Source organism: Dryobates pubescens, chromosome Z (genome assembly GCF_014839835.1).
Source record: "Dryobates pubescens isolate bDryPub1 chromosome Z, bDryPub1.pri, whole genome shotgun sequence".
In the NCBI taxonomy this organism is placed as follows: Eukaryota; Metazoa; Chordata; class Aves; order Piciformes; family Picidae; genus Dryobates; species Dryobates pubescens.
In genome coordinates, this window is record NC_071657.1 from 39,522,129 (window position 1) to 39,536,708 (window position 14,580).

General features: G+C 44.4%; 1 protein-coding gene across 1 annotated transcript; it reads right to left on the bottom strand.

The window, feature by feature from the left end:
* Positions 1-2,795: 2,795 nt before the first annotated feature.
* On the bottom strand, positions 2,796-9,547 carry LOC104307684 (purpurin). Its single transcript, XM_009908769.2, has 6 exons — positions 9,419-9,547; positions 8,407-8,524; positions 6,821-6,957; positions 5,677-5,789; positions 4,384-4,596; positions 2,796-2,917 (listed from the first exon to the last, which is right to left on the bottom strand). Exons 2-6 carry the CDS (start codon positions 8,521-8,523, stop codon positions 2,907-2,909), a joined length of 591 nt encoding a protein of 196 aa, XP_009907071.2. The 5' UTR covers position 8,524; positions 9,419-9,547; the 3' UTR covers positions 2,796-2,906.
* Positions 9,548-14,580: the final 5,033 nt, after the last annotated feature.

A 14,580-nucleotide genomic window follows, 5' to 3' on the forward strand; every position in this document is an offset into this window, starting at 1 on the left:
TAGTGTCACATCTCAGGACTGACAGTGTCCTTGATGGGAGGAAGTTCACTGGCATGTGAAGGATAATATCTTTGCAGGGTTCCTCTTGCTATTGCATAGCTGTAGCCTTTCTGCCCATGCTAAATGACCTTCTGAGGACAAAACAACAATCCTTTTCATTTGTAAGCAGATTTTTCTTTTCTCTTGTTAGTGGAAAGTTCGTGCAGCACAGAGATTATGACTTGGGGCACACTTAAAACCCAGGAATAACAGACTAGTTTGCATCAGCCAGCTCAAACAACAGACAGAAGTGTCTCAGCCTCTAGACATACCCAGGGTGTTTTATGTTGAATTCAATGGGATAACAAGAAAAGCGTAAATCCTTTCACATTTTCAGCAGCTAGTGTTGAGAAATGTATATGACCTAACTCCCATCTGTGTATAAACTCACCAGATCATATGGTGAGGGTCCACGTGTGGTCCTGATGGAAACAAGTTCCCTCAGTTCCTCCAAGAGCAAGGCAGATTCCTGAGTCATGTATAACTTCACTATCATTCCCTCAGAATCACCAGTATCATCCTACAAACCTGAAGGTGTAACAGTGTATGGCTAAGGAAGGATTTCACTACCTAACTCATCTGGACAGACTGCATTGAGTACTATAAGGATGCATTTGGTCATGCACATAGACCCTTCCTGCTAGAACTCTGGTTATCTGCTCTGGTCATACAATTATTACAACCATAGAGATTAATAATCCCACTTCTCTACTCTGAACGTCCTGACCAAAGGCCAGATTAGCATTGCCTAATCACTTGTGATACAAGTCCTAAGTTCACAGATCTCCACCCCAATACTTCCTCTTGGAAGAGGAGGGCAGATGTTGAACACCGAATCAGTGCACTGATGTTGCACTTAGTCTAGCACAAAAGGCTGATACTATTTCAACACTCACTACTCCCTGTCTGTGTGGGGTTTTGTTTGCATTGCCTGCTGCTGCTCTTCTGTTTCTGTCCTTAGCTTTAAAAGGCAGTTATGCATATTGTTCCCCATTAGGGTAGCTTCACCTAGACCAGAAGAGCAAGGAACACCTTTATTTGATGCTGAGTACCTTAGGAGTCCCACTTGGAAATCCTAGGAAATGCAAGCTTGAGAGACTTCTCTGCATCCTTGGAATGATGTCTCTGGCCTTGGAGAACAGTCCTTTAGCCAGTGGTTTTCATGCACCTTCCAAGAAATGCTGTAGGTAGTCAATGGATACTGTAGGTCAGATTGTGCTAACATTTCTCAGAAGCTGTTTTGCAGTGCAGTGCTCCAAAGGTCTTCACTTGATGTCAGTCTTGTGCCACATACCCTTTGAAAGCCTTAGGAGTAGTGGCTGTTCAGCTTGTTAACCACTGAGGAGCTGTTCAATTGTTCATTGCCTTAAGCTTGGTGATCATGACTTCTGAAAACTTGTGTTACTCACAAACTGACTGCAAGGTTCAGCAAAGTTCTGGATGTGTTCTGTGCTGCTGGTTTTATTCATAGGAATACTATTTTACCAAGAGCAGTAAGAAAAATATGTTAAAAATGCTGACTTGGTCTACTCTTTTTCCTCACGGAATTGTCTAGACTATTGGTTCCCTCTGTCTCTGGAATTCTTGGCCATAAAACCTGTTGGTTCTATATATTTCAGTTCTATGCCTCTCACATACTGGAGTCAGTGGGGAGTAAATCATAGAATCATAGAATGGTCTGGGTTGAAAGGGACCTCTGAAGGTCATCAACCCTCTGCAGTAAGCAGGGGCATCCTCAACTAGAACGGGGTACACAGAGCCCTGTCAAGCCTCACTTTGAGTATCTCCAGGGATGGGGCCCCAACCACCTCCCTGGGCAACCTGTTCCAGTGTTCTGCCACCACTGCTTTTGTCATTAGCAGTGCAAATAGCTGCTCATGTAAAGCAGTGCCCCAGTGTTACTGAAAGGAATATCTGCTTTATTGTGTTTGTGATTTAGGGGCTATTTAGAAATGAGCTGTGCAGACTTTTGAGTATTCAGATGTACCAGAAATAACCATTAGATATTAGCAGGCTGCAGGAATAACATTATCTGCCTCCTCTCAGAACTGTTGTTCAAGAGAATTTCATAGCTTAATAGTTTAAAAAGAAAAATTGGTGGGAGAGGTATGTTTTATATGCCAGTGCCCTGCAGGCACCCACAGGCTTTGATTGCTTTGTGCCGTCTTACCTAGGTCCCCCACCTACATACCCCTTGACCGTGGGCCAGAAACCCTCTTCAGCTCAGCCCAGGTACCTCCCCACTTGGGAGTTTTACTGCAGGTAGGTCTGCCTCATACCCACTTTTCAGTCCTGCTTCTGGCTGCAGTCACCTTGCAATCATGCCTGTATCCTGATCTGTGCCTTACTGCCCTCACTGGCTGGATAGACTTCCCAGCTGAACCCCAGACTTGTCTTATCACAATGCATTTGAATGGCAATCTGCACTGTCAGGGAAACTGTCCTTGTTACCACTTCTGCTGTGTTCTCTTGCATCATGCTAAGGAGGAACACTGCTCTGCCTGTGCTGGAGCCTTCTTTGGCTATCATCTCACTTCCCCTTGGTGAGCAGCCCTGCTCTTCCTGCCCCTGAACAGGACAACAGGTAACAAAAACAGCTCCAGAGGTTCTTTTTAAAAAACATTTATTGACAAATGCCACTTTAGGTATTCCCTTGAAAATTCCAATATCAATGCTGTATTGCACACAGTTTACAAAAAAAACCCAAACAAACAAAAAAACCAAACCAAAACCAAAACAACAACATCTTCATGTGCTTTTGGGGAAAAACACACTAGTTCACACTATCATTTTTTATTAACTGAGTGGCAACTTCAAGACCGAGAGGTCTGGTTTCTGTGCTTAAGGATCTGATCAGAACTGTACTTCTAGCAGGCCCCTGGAAAGAAAGAAAAGTAATCTTTAGACTTCATAAGTAAATTTGTGAAGTGCTTAAACAGTCTTCTAGTCTTCGGTGAAGTTTTAGTTACAGCCTTTCTAGGGTACTTCTGAATTACAGCACAGAACGGGGATGGAGGGGTGCAAAAGTTGCAGTCTGCATTGCTCTGTGTCCTTTTGCATAGCATTTGGGCAGACTTCGCTAACTCCAACTAGCTATGAGTTTTCAGCTTATGTGAGCACTTAGGCAAGAGCCCCCCAAAACAATGAGATGCATGCCAGCACCTGTTCTGTAGTGAGGGTTTGGCTCATGCCACAGAGAGACAGAGGTTTTAGCTGCTATTTCTTGTCCAGCAGTACAGAATGTGCAACTGTGGCAATTTCCCAGTTCATATCCTCAGACCTGGCTTAGTAGAGGACCAATCTCCAAGCAAGGCAGTATGCATGTAAAGGGTATGGGCTGTCTGATGTCAACAAAAGAGAATTTCTACTTTCAGCGTAGCCCTAAAAATTTAGGCAGCATATGAGCTAGAAGATAGCTACCATGCCTACAGGAAAAAGGTCTTTTAAGATGAGCTTTAGATGTGCTTTCTTCACATTGAATCATAGAATCAATAAGGTTGGAAAAGACCTATGTCCCAACACCTTATGACTAAACCATAGCATCAAGTGCCATGTCCAATCCCCTCTTCAACACCTCCAGAGATGCTGACTCCACCACCTCCCTGGGCAGCACATTCCAATGGCCAACAACTCTCTCTGTGAAGAACTTTCTCCTCACCTTGAGCCTAAACTTCCCCTGGTGCAGTTTGAGACTGTGTCCTCCTGTCCTGGTGCTGCTTGCCTGGGAGAAGAGACCAACCCCCACCTGTGTATAACCTCCATTCAGGTAGTTGTAGGGATGTATAAATATGATGTATGTGATGCACTGCTGACTGCCACAGCTAACAGACACAGAGCTACTACTCAGAGGCCCTTCTCTCTGCTACTCAGACCTCCTAGGACACAAATGGTGTCCCAGTGGTGGAACTAAGAAGAGTGAGGATGTTCCTTCTTGGAGGCAGCTTATCCTCCTTTCCTGAAAGACAGTGCACAGACCTAAGGTAAGATGCTGGTACCCATGTGGCCAAGACAACCGTTTCCAGCAACAGAAACACCAGGTTGTTACACTGGTCCCTATCCTATCAGATTAACAAAGCTGGTGTTTCTTTGCTAGCATGCCAGTTTCAGCACACAGGATCCTTTAAGGGCAAACTTAAGGCTGCAAACCACCTTGTAACAGGCTCTGTCCCTCTGTGGACTTCCCCTTGCAGCTATTTTCTTGTTAGATAAATATATTTTCTTATTGAAAAAAGAGTTGCTAAAAGAGTACAACTTGGTTTGCCACAGGTGTGTTATGTGTACAGCAAATGTGATGAGCTGCCCAAGCAGGCAGTGCCAGTGAGACTGATAAGTATGTGGCAGTACCTGACTGGAGCACGGGCTGGAACTGGCCAGACATGCAGATTTCCTCCTGCTTCTGACGCACAATGCGCTGAATGGCTGGGGGCAGGCCACGGGGATTGCGTGAGAAGATCAGGGAGTAGCCATCATCACAGGAGCCGTCCTCCTTTAGACTGCGGCAGGCATAGGTGATGGCATAGTTGTCATAGTCGGTGTCAATCACCCAGTAGTTGTCCCCTGAAACATCAGAATATACCACTTAGTCACAGTGGCCAAAACAGAAAGGGGTGGACCCAATTACCCCACAGGGAGATGTCTCATTTCAGCGCATGGCAGGGATAGCTTCCCAAAGGATCTAAAGCCAACTCCCACATTCATCTTATCCCTACACCATGAAGTGAAGACCCGGGACAAGCCTAAGGCATCTTGTTCCTTATGGTGCTCAGAGCGATTTCACCTTTGGTTTATTAGGCTAGAAGTATCAGGAGGAGTAGGACTCTCCAGGTTTTTGGTAACAAAAGAATTACTCTGTGTTGCTGAGCTTTCCCACAGAAGCACGGAGGAGCAGGACATGCAGATGAAATTCTGGCCATACAGCTTACGTATCTTACGTAACAAGCCTCAGCAAAACATGCATTCTGTTTTCCATCATTGCACAGGTAAGTGTGTTTTGATGTGGCTTCTCTGCCAGTACTAAATTAATTTACTTCTTCCTTTATATATTATCAGATCAAGTCATGCCCAGCTGCCACAGCTGGAGCCTCACAGCTATGAGAGACCCTGGTGCAAAGTATGGTGTATACAGGGTGCGTAACTGAGGTTTGGCACAAGCAGTTTCTGAAAGAGGAACTTTATCTAACAGCTCCATTTTATGTAGTCCAGCTGTGTCTTGGAGGAGAACTGCATCCTGCTGCTGGGGTGCAGATGTGGGTCCGTATCTTGCCTCCCAGTACCCGTCAGGAGTATAGGGGTGATTCATCAGCCCCAGTAATGGCCATTGCAGGGCTTGGGAACTATTGCTTTCCTAGGTTCAGCACTGCAGCTGGCTATACACGATCTGTAGGTGTGGCCGGCTGCATCCTCCTTGTTAATATATACGGTGTATAAGTGGGTACTCAGGGGAGTCTCTGGATCCTGCTCCTTCTGTGGAGGTAAAAAGCACTACACTAGATAAAGCATTTCCCTGAAAAGGAGTGCTTTCTCTCCACTTGGACCAGTTTCTGCTCAACTGTTTTTCTTGCTCAAATACTGAAATAAAGAAATCTGGGCAGCTGTAAGCTATCGAGCAGCAGCAGAGCGCTGGAGAAGTTCACTTACCACCGCTGGAGAGGTAGCTGGCCAGGCCCTGGTAGGTCATGTACATTTTTGCTGGAGTTGTTGGGTCAGGTACTGTATACTGAGCAGCCATATCAGCACAGATCACCCAGAACCTACAACGAGATCCAGGAGACTGAAGGTAAAACCCTGTAGCATATGAGCTTCAAATGGGTGTCCCTCACTTGGACAAGAGCCAGGTATGTGCATCTGGTTCAGCATATCTGCCTCAAGCCATGGCCATGGCATAGAGTTAGATAATGGTTAGACTCAGTCACCACAAGAGGACCACAAAATGGAGACCAGGGGGACAAAGCTCTTCCCATTGTAAGTGTAGGCAAAGTTTGTGACCACCCAAGGAACTTGAATAAGCACAAGGCTATGGGACCTGGTGAGCCTCATCCCAGAATCCTGAGAAAACTGGCTGATGTAGTTGCCAAGCCACTCTCCACAATATTTTAAAACAGCTGGCAGTCAGTGAAGTCACTGGTGGCTGAAGAAGGGAAGCATTGCACCCATTTTAAAAGAGAGTAGGAAAGAGGGCCCTGGGAACTACCAACTTGTCATTCCCACCTCTTACTGGGAAGATCATGGAACAGATTATCCTAGAAGTTCTCATAAGGCACATGGAAGAGAGGGAGGTTGGAGAACTAAGGATTCAGTGGGTGGATTGTTTGATGGATAAGGAATTGGCTGAATGGTCACATCCAGAGGGTAGTGGTTAATGGCTCAATGTCCAGATGGAGGTGGGTGAGAAGTGCTGTCCTCCAGGGGTCTGTACTGGGACCTGGACTGTTTAATATTTTTATCAACAATACAGACAGTGGGATCAAGTGGCAGCTTGCAGATGACACCAAACTGAGTGGTGCAATGTGCCAGAGGACATCATCCAGAGAGACCTGGACAAGCTGGAGAAGTAGAGAAGAACCTCATGGGGTTCAGCAGGGCCAAGTGCCTGCACCTGGATCAGAACAATCCCTGGACTCCAAAGTATCTAAACTGTCTTCTAATGTATTACCTTAATTGAGTTCCCCTTTTAGGTGAAGAAAACAGAGTTACGTTGGGTGCTCAGTATAGAGCACCAACCATGTCCCCCTTGTCTCGTACCTCATGGCAACCATTAGAGCTGAAAATCAAGAGAGCTCACCCAAAAAGCTTCACTCGGCCTTTGGAAGATGCTGTCATTGTGCCATCTTCCTCCACAGTGTATTCAGCAGAGATGTTGTCCTGAAGGAAAAGGCCTTCTGGATCCTTCTTGGCCAGGGCATACCATTTCCCTGCATACTAACATGAAAGACAATTCATTTCTGGATTCATTGTCATGGCAAGTGTAGCACAAATGTGTTTTTGCAAACATAGTGCCTTTATAACTACCCGTTGGCTGGCCTGTGGAGAACCTCTGCGTTTGGGTAGGTATGTAACACACAGGTCCTGCTATGCCTCTGTGCCAGGAGGAGTGGGTCTCACAGCTCTGCACTTCAATGTGCAGGTACTTGTCATGTGAGATATTCCTGTCACAGTGACCCTACACTGAAAAATTCTCACATCATCTGGGATGATTGCTAAGAGGCAGGTTCTCCCTTGTTCCTATTTAGACCTCTGCTTTCCTGTGGAAGATGCCATCAGCAATATTAAGATGCATCCACAAAGACCTGAGTAAGCTGGCTGGAGGCGCTTCTGTGACTGCTGATCTCTGATGGTGATAACAGTCTACCTGGTGAAGCAGAAAGCAAGGCTGACTCAGTACACTACAAAGAGGAAAAGATGTACTGAGGAGACTGACAGCGGTGGGGGGAGTGAAATGAGATTAAGGGGAAGAAAATTCCTAGGAAAAAAAAAAAAGGTTTCTTGAAAATACACAAGCAAAATCTACTAAAATGAAAAAGAGGTCTGAACAGATCACTGACAGAGAGGGAGGCCCTCAAAAGTTAACATTATTAGAAATATTGAAGAAAACAGATATTAGATGCATTAAATTTGATTCCTCAGTGAAGCTAATGAGATCTGTTTGGCAAGTTACATGCTTAAGCCTGAAACAGAGTCTGTAATTCCCAAAATTAAAAGTCTGAGAAAAGCTTACTAAAACTTGAATGCTCCCAAAGCTTTCCCCAGACATGGTTTTGTTTCCAGCAAAGTCAATCTTTCACAGAGGAAGTGTTGGTCCTTCCCCAGCTGCAGCCAGAAGTGATGTTTTCTTGAGAGACAGTCAAAATAGGTATAGAGACCCCTGTCTGGGCCTTTCCAACACCAAGTTAGCCTTGATTTCCTCCTCAGAGACAGGCAGATAAATAAAATACTGTGCTTAAACAAGAATGTCTCTGGGTTTGGGATATACATACAAATAAACTGTCAGTTTACTATGACTCCCAGGAATGGCTGGGGGTGGATGCAAGTCCCACATTATCCCACAAGTCCCAGGTGTTTCTGTCAGATGGAGATACAAATTATTTCATGAGGCTGCTCAAAGATGAGATCTTTACCAAGCTTTGTGCTAACAGAAGAGTGTGTCTAACTGAAGAACACCCTTGACTTTCAAGGCTGGTTTTACCATAATGCTCAGGAGGTTAAACAGTAGTGAGAAAAGCAACCTATGGGAACAGTGTCTAAGAGACTGCACACAGAAGAAGTTAACGTCTTGGTAATGAACCTGTTAAGATTAACACAATTCAGAAAAAACACCCCAGTTTATACATGAAGTTTCTTCACAGATACTATGGAAGTAACCACAATTACCCGTTTTGGGTCAAAGTTGTCTTTCACAGAGAAAGACTCCACTGCACAGGTCTGAGCTAGGCTATGTTCAACAGTGGAGAGCAGCGAGGCCAGAAAAAGGTACTGTGCGTATTTCATTCTGCAAGACAAAAGCAAGCGAAAAGTGTTACTTCATGCTGTAGATGAGGGTAGCTAGCCCTGTGCCTACAGAAACGTTGTCCTCATTTTAAAAATAGTTTCCTTCCATGCTCAGTAGAATACCAAGTTCTCCACTGAGAACCCACTGGGTCATTGCAGCATCTGAATCCCACTGAAACAGCAGCAGTTACTTTGCAAGAGTATTTTGCTTGTCACTAGCTCATAATATTTATACATTATAACTCAATCTAGACTCTGGATCAGGTTGGTATGAATTGATAAAAATACGAATTTATTTTAGCTCTTGTTTTCCCAGGAAGAATAATGTTCTAATGAGCGCTGGTAAAGCAATGTAGCTTGTAAGGATGTTATTTTGAACTATTTAGTGGTGAGAGACCACTTTGCATACAAGCCAACAAAGCTCTGTTCTTTATGACTGGTTCTCATCACCAAAACATTTTCTGCCTGGGTGCCTACTCTAATGACAAAACATGTCTTGGTATTGTCTGCTCTCAAACCATTCCCTCTATAAATATGATCAATAATACTCAGTTTCCAGAGGCTTGATTTGCCATTGTAGCATAGCCACAGAATGGCCACAGCTTCATCTGTGTTCTCAGGGATCCTTGTTCATTCGTATCCCCTCATAGCTATTTCTCAGACTTTGAGATAAGAGCACCTGCATAAACATTCTTGCAGCGTATGTGACCCTGAATACCTGTTCTAATGTCAAGATAAAACAGACAGTTAACTGAAATTTTCTGCAGCATCCAGCCTAAGCTACCAATCCAGGACTTCCCAACACACATTCTGTTCCCAGCTTCAGCAGCGTAAGCCACACTTCCCCTCTGCAAGCAATGCTAATCTGGCCCACCTCTGCTGAAAAGAGACCTACCTGTTGGTAGAGTGACTTTGGAGATCCCCAAGACTACTCCTCTTCAGTCAGCTGGAGAGTTTTGTGTCAGTTGCCCTCCATCTGTCTTTAAATAATGAATCTGCAAAGTCACTAATTGGCTATTTTTGCTCAGCTGCCTGAAAAAAACGCTTAATCTTGGATAATCCATTATGTAAAAACCAACTGTAATCCTCACACTGGTGGGCCTAACTGCTGTACTAATACAAACACAGCTTTTTACATAATGGAAAAAGCTGCCCAGCAAGCTAAGTCTGCTGATGTGATTGTACCCCACCTTTGCCTCATTGAAGTCTTTCTGCTTCTGACACGTGTTAGGAGAGAGAGCACTAAGTAGAAAAACTCATGGACCCTACATACTCATCTGCTTAGGCATGTGTTCATATCTGAAAGCTTTCATGGGGTAGATATATAATTAGCTCTTCCAATATCTGCATCATAAAACTATGGTAATCCTTGCAAGAGTAGAAGGATGTTACACTTTATCTGCTGGGGGGTGGAGGGAGAGGGAGGCAGAGGAGGGGAAAGGGGAATACAAGAAAAAGATTTTGCCTTCATGTTTGTATCAAATTCTCAGAGTTTCCTATTCTCCTGTGCACTGAGACATCTCTATGTGTATTATTCTCAGCTCATCTTGTCAACATTTGCAACTACTTTAATACTATAGTTCTCTCTTTCCCAAGATGCTCTTCCTAGAAGCCTCACATGGGGATGCAAGAGGAAGTGGCTTCAAGTTGCATCAGGGAAGGTTTAAGTTGGCTATTATAAAAAACTTCTTCACTGCAAGAGTTATCAAACACTGGAATAGGCTGCTCAGGGAGTTGGTTGAATCCCAGGCCCCGGAGGTTTTTTAAAGATTCCTGTATATAGTGCTAAGGGATAACAGTTTTGCGCCAAACTTGTCAGATAATGTTTGGTCTTAGTGATCTTACAGGACTTTTCCAACCAAAACAATTCTGTGACTCTATGAAATAAAACATTTTAAAAAGAGAGAGAAAACAGAAATGGTTATTAAAAAAACCAACCAAACAAACAAAAAACCTCCAATATTTTAGTAGCAAACTGTGCCTACCATTCTTAAAATGCCTAAAGCATTTCCTGAACTGCAAAGGCTGGCCATGTACTCTTTCTACCCAGGCTCATCTGGATGATTAAAGGCTTCAGATATGTTGCCAGCACTATCAGCTACATCTCCCACTGGGCTCCTGGATGCCTTGGGCATAACCACTATAGATGACTATAGTTCCTACAGAGTAAATCCAGGGAGTCCTGGTCTTCTGGATATTGAAGCTGCTGCAGAGATCACTTACAGCCACTTGCCCATGAATTCCTGAACAGAAGTGTGTGAACACACCCCATATCTTTTGTGAACTGTATTGCTTTCCAGGCAGCTTGTTGAGGGATGCTCATTATCTGGGGAAGACAGGCCTTGCTTGCTGCCAGCGGAAGCTTGGATTTGGCCTGTGTGCAGCTTACACTCACGCTTTAGAGGAAAGCAATAGTTAGCATGTGCATGTGTGGTGGAGAGACTGAGCGTACCCTATTTGCACCATCTGTGTGGTTTCAAAGGCAGTCTGGGTGAGTTCTCAGAGGATTGACCTGCTGGCAACTGTGACAGGAAGTTGAGACTATCCATCCTAGGCCAAGAGTGACCAGAAGCAGGTCCCACAGCATGCCCCACTCCACTTGAGGAAGGGGCTTGGTGCACCTTCAATGCCTTTCCTAGCCATGGAGGAGCCACATCATCACACTGTGTGCTCTCAGCACTTTATAAAGTGGCTTTCTTTGTGGCAGGTGGAGCACTTTTATGTACAATGGTCACTTCTTCTCTCTGGGCTTTTTGGCTGGCTTTATCCACGGACATCAAGATGTGGAGGTGTGAGGGATGTCACACACCCAGCTTCTGTGATGAGGTACTAGCCACTTTGTGTCCTAGACAATGTAGATCTACCTTGTCCTGCCTGGACCCTTTGGCCTGATTTTCTAGGAAGATAGCTAACAGCAATTTGATGAACTAATCCTTCAGCTACATCTGTCAGCTTACCATATGTACTGTGCTCCAGAGATGAGCAAGGTCCTTGAAAGGATTGCACAGGGCCGGAAGACCCCAGCAGTGAGTGCGAAGATAATGAGCCCTGTTAATTCAGGTACAGCTGTTTTCTTACTGCCTTGTGGATACACCATGCTGCCTAACTTCAGCTCTTCTGGCACAGGTTCCTTGTACTTGTGTCTTCTTCACCAGCAGCATTCACTTCATTTAGAAGAGAAAAGACCATTTAAGGCTCTTCTCAGAGATGCCCAGTGATGGGACAAGGGGCAGTGGGTGCAAGCTGAAGCATAGGAGGTTCCATGTGAACATAAGGAAAAACTTTTTCACTGTGAGGGTGACAAAACACTGGAGCAAGCTGCCCAGAGAGGTTGTGGAGTGTCTTTCTCTGGAGACATTCAAAACCCATCTGGGTGCTTTCCTGTGTGACCTACTCTAGGTGATCCTGCCCTGGCAGGGGGGTTGGGCTAGGTAATCTTTCAAGGTCCCTTCCAACTCCTAATATTCTGTGATTTCCTTTAAATGCTTGGGCAGTTGAAGAATTACATAAAAAGAAACTTCTTATGATGTTTTTTGAGGGCTAGATGCCCACTAAATCTTCAAAGGACTTTCCCTTGACACTGAACCCCAGTGCAGAATTGTGCTTTTCCACTCTCACATGGGGAGTTGAGAGAGAATAAACTGCAGTAGTTCCAGTAAATTGGAAGGGCTTTGAAGCACTTATCACTTCATCCGTTTCCAACAAAACAGATTAGTTTATGTCCATGTGAGACATAGGTGACACTGGAAGCCATGCTTAGGTGATCACTTAATCCCCTGGGGATTAGAGATGTGCTAATAACAGCTAATCACAGCACAAGGTTTTGGTTGGTGACCATAACATCTGTCACTGCATTATTTGTTGTTTGAAGCAAGAGTAAAACAAAATCAAACTAACCTTGATTTTCAGAGTATTACGGTAGTTTGTGATGGGCATAGTGAGAAAAAGATTGAAAATACAATAAAAAAAGCATCAAAGCATGGAAGCATATTCCTGGACCAGTTAAGTTTGGTGTAACATGAAAGAGATCTCATAAGAACAAAATTGCACTGCAAGGTTTGATTGTCAAAGTAGATATCCAAGGGCCAGTTACAGACCTGTTCATCCAATCTGACTGTTTTTTAGAAGGAAAGGTTTCTGGACCAAATAAAACATATATTCAGTGTACTGAACCCAGTATGAGAGTAACTGGTAGTTTTAATCACCTGCAGTAAAACAGGCATTCAGACAAAATGATTTATCTTTTCTACTGTACCCTGTGACATACAGCAGTAGGAGCACGGGATCTCCTTCCCCTAGCAGTCCCTCTCCTCCTGTCTTATTATCAGCATAAGCATTGGGTAAACTGCAGTTGCACTGCCGGCTCAGGTTTAGCAACATGTGCCAGCTCAGCAGGCAGTGGCACAGTGTGAGAGCTCTGAGTAGCCTCCTGCACCAGGCATTAAGGTCCCTGCTGTCCAGCAGGCAATCAAATGATGGGCTTGTTTACCAGTGTGCTGCAAAACAACTAACATGTAGATGCATTTTAAGGCACCCTTGACAGCTATTGTAATAGTTACTTCACTGTAAGACAGGAAGATTTCCTGCTCTGGATTTATATCTACTTTGTTCTGCTGAGAATGAAAGGTTTCCTCTGGAGTGTCACACTCTCATGCCTCAGCTTCTGGAGGATCCACATCCCAGTCTCGGGTTTGTCAAGGACTGCGAAGACAGTGGTAGTCTCCTCTACTCTTTCACCAAGGCAGGAGAAGTAAGGTTTTCTCATAGTGGCACCACATGAAAGTTGTTGGGTAAGAGGTTCTAGGCTTCTGTGACTGCTGCTACAAAATGCTAATCTTTTCCAATGGAGAGAGTGATGCTATTCAGATGAGGAGGAAATAATTTGAAGTTTGTTCCTCCGTGGTTAAAGGGTAAGGTTCTTGGGTGTGTTACATCATTAGATAAAAAAATCATCATAACTCACTGCATTATGACTTTGAAGAAGCCATTCAAATACCTCACACCTTTAAATAACATAAGCTGGAAGGTACCTTTCCTTTCTGAAGCATTACAGCGTCATGCTTGTTCAGTGTGTTAACTGACAACTGGTGGAAGCAAGGACTTGTGCTGCTGTACACACAACACATCACACACAGACACAGGTTTGCAAACAAAAACAGAAGGCTCCTCAAAGCACCAAGCTGAAGCTGCTCTGCTGTGATGGGTAGCCAGACTCAGAGAGGAATAGTTTTATCAAGGTCCGTGTCAAGGTATTGGCAGTACTACAAATTTATGACCTTCCCTCCCACATCCTTCAGCATGCTCCTGGCTTAGTATCACAGGGTGAATGCAGAGCTGGCTAAAATCTGTCCTGAAGTGGGATTTTCATATGCAGGGATCCACTGACTAAAAAGGCAGGTTTTCTGCCATCTCCTGCTTGCTGTGCAACTGCATGGAAAGTGGTTGCAGCTTGATTCGTGAGCTGCTGGATTTCACTCTCAAAGCCTTAAGTTTCCCTGATGGCCTATTGCTACTTTGAACCAAAGTGACATTCAGGCCTGAGGCAGCACGATAAAAAACAGTTGGTGGGTTTTTTTTGACCATGACATAAAGAGGCAGACATTTTGGTTGTTATTTCTCAGTGTCTGCCACTGGGCAGACTGTTGATATGCCCTCTATTTACTACTATGGACCTTATCTATTTGTCAAGTATATACATTTTAGTTGCAGCATTTACCATATTTATCTTTTCATGCCATCCCACCACCTCCTGGAGGACAAAGATCAGCCTTTTTGGCACAGGAAACTTGGAGAGCCTTCCTTCTCAAAATGGGCAAGGAGAGTGCAAACACAGAGGAAGTTAATTGCCTGGGGTTAAGGTCTTTTCACTTGAAGACAGTTGTGGGGGTATCTCTGTGGCCTGATCCCATTCTTCTCCTAAGGGAAGACAGGAGGGAACAAGTTTGTCCCTTGAAGCAACTGGTACCCCCTGCCATATTTTGCAGTGAGGTAACAGAACAGAGTTTATTTAATCCCTGATGTTATACACAGGATACCTTCCAAAAACAAGAGGGATGG

Bases quoted from the DNA above. Each gene is read 5' to 3' on its own strand.
- LOC104307684 (XM_009908769.2), bottom strand. From the start codon at position 8,523: ATGAAATACGCACAGTACCTTTTTCTGGCCTCGCTGCTCTCCACTGTT. The intron at 5,790-6,820 runs GTGAGCTCTCTT...ATCTCGTTGTAG, and splicing joins GGCCGAGTGAAGCTTTTTGG to GTTCTGGGTGATCTGTGCTG. The intron at 4,597-5,676 runs GTAAGTGAACTT...CTGATGTTTCAG, and splicing joins CAGCTACCTCTCCAGCGGTG to GGGACAACTACTGGGTGATT.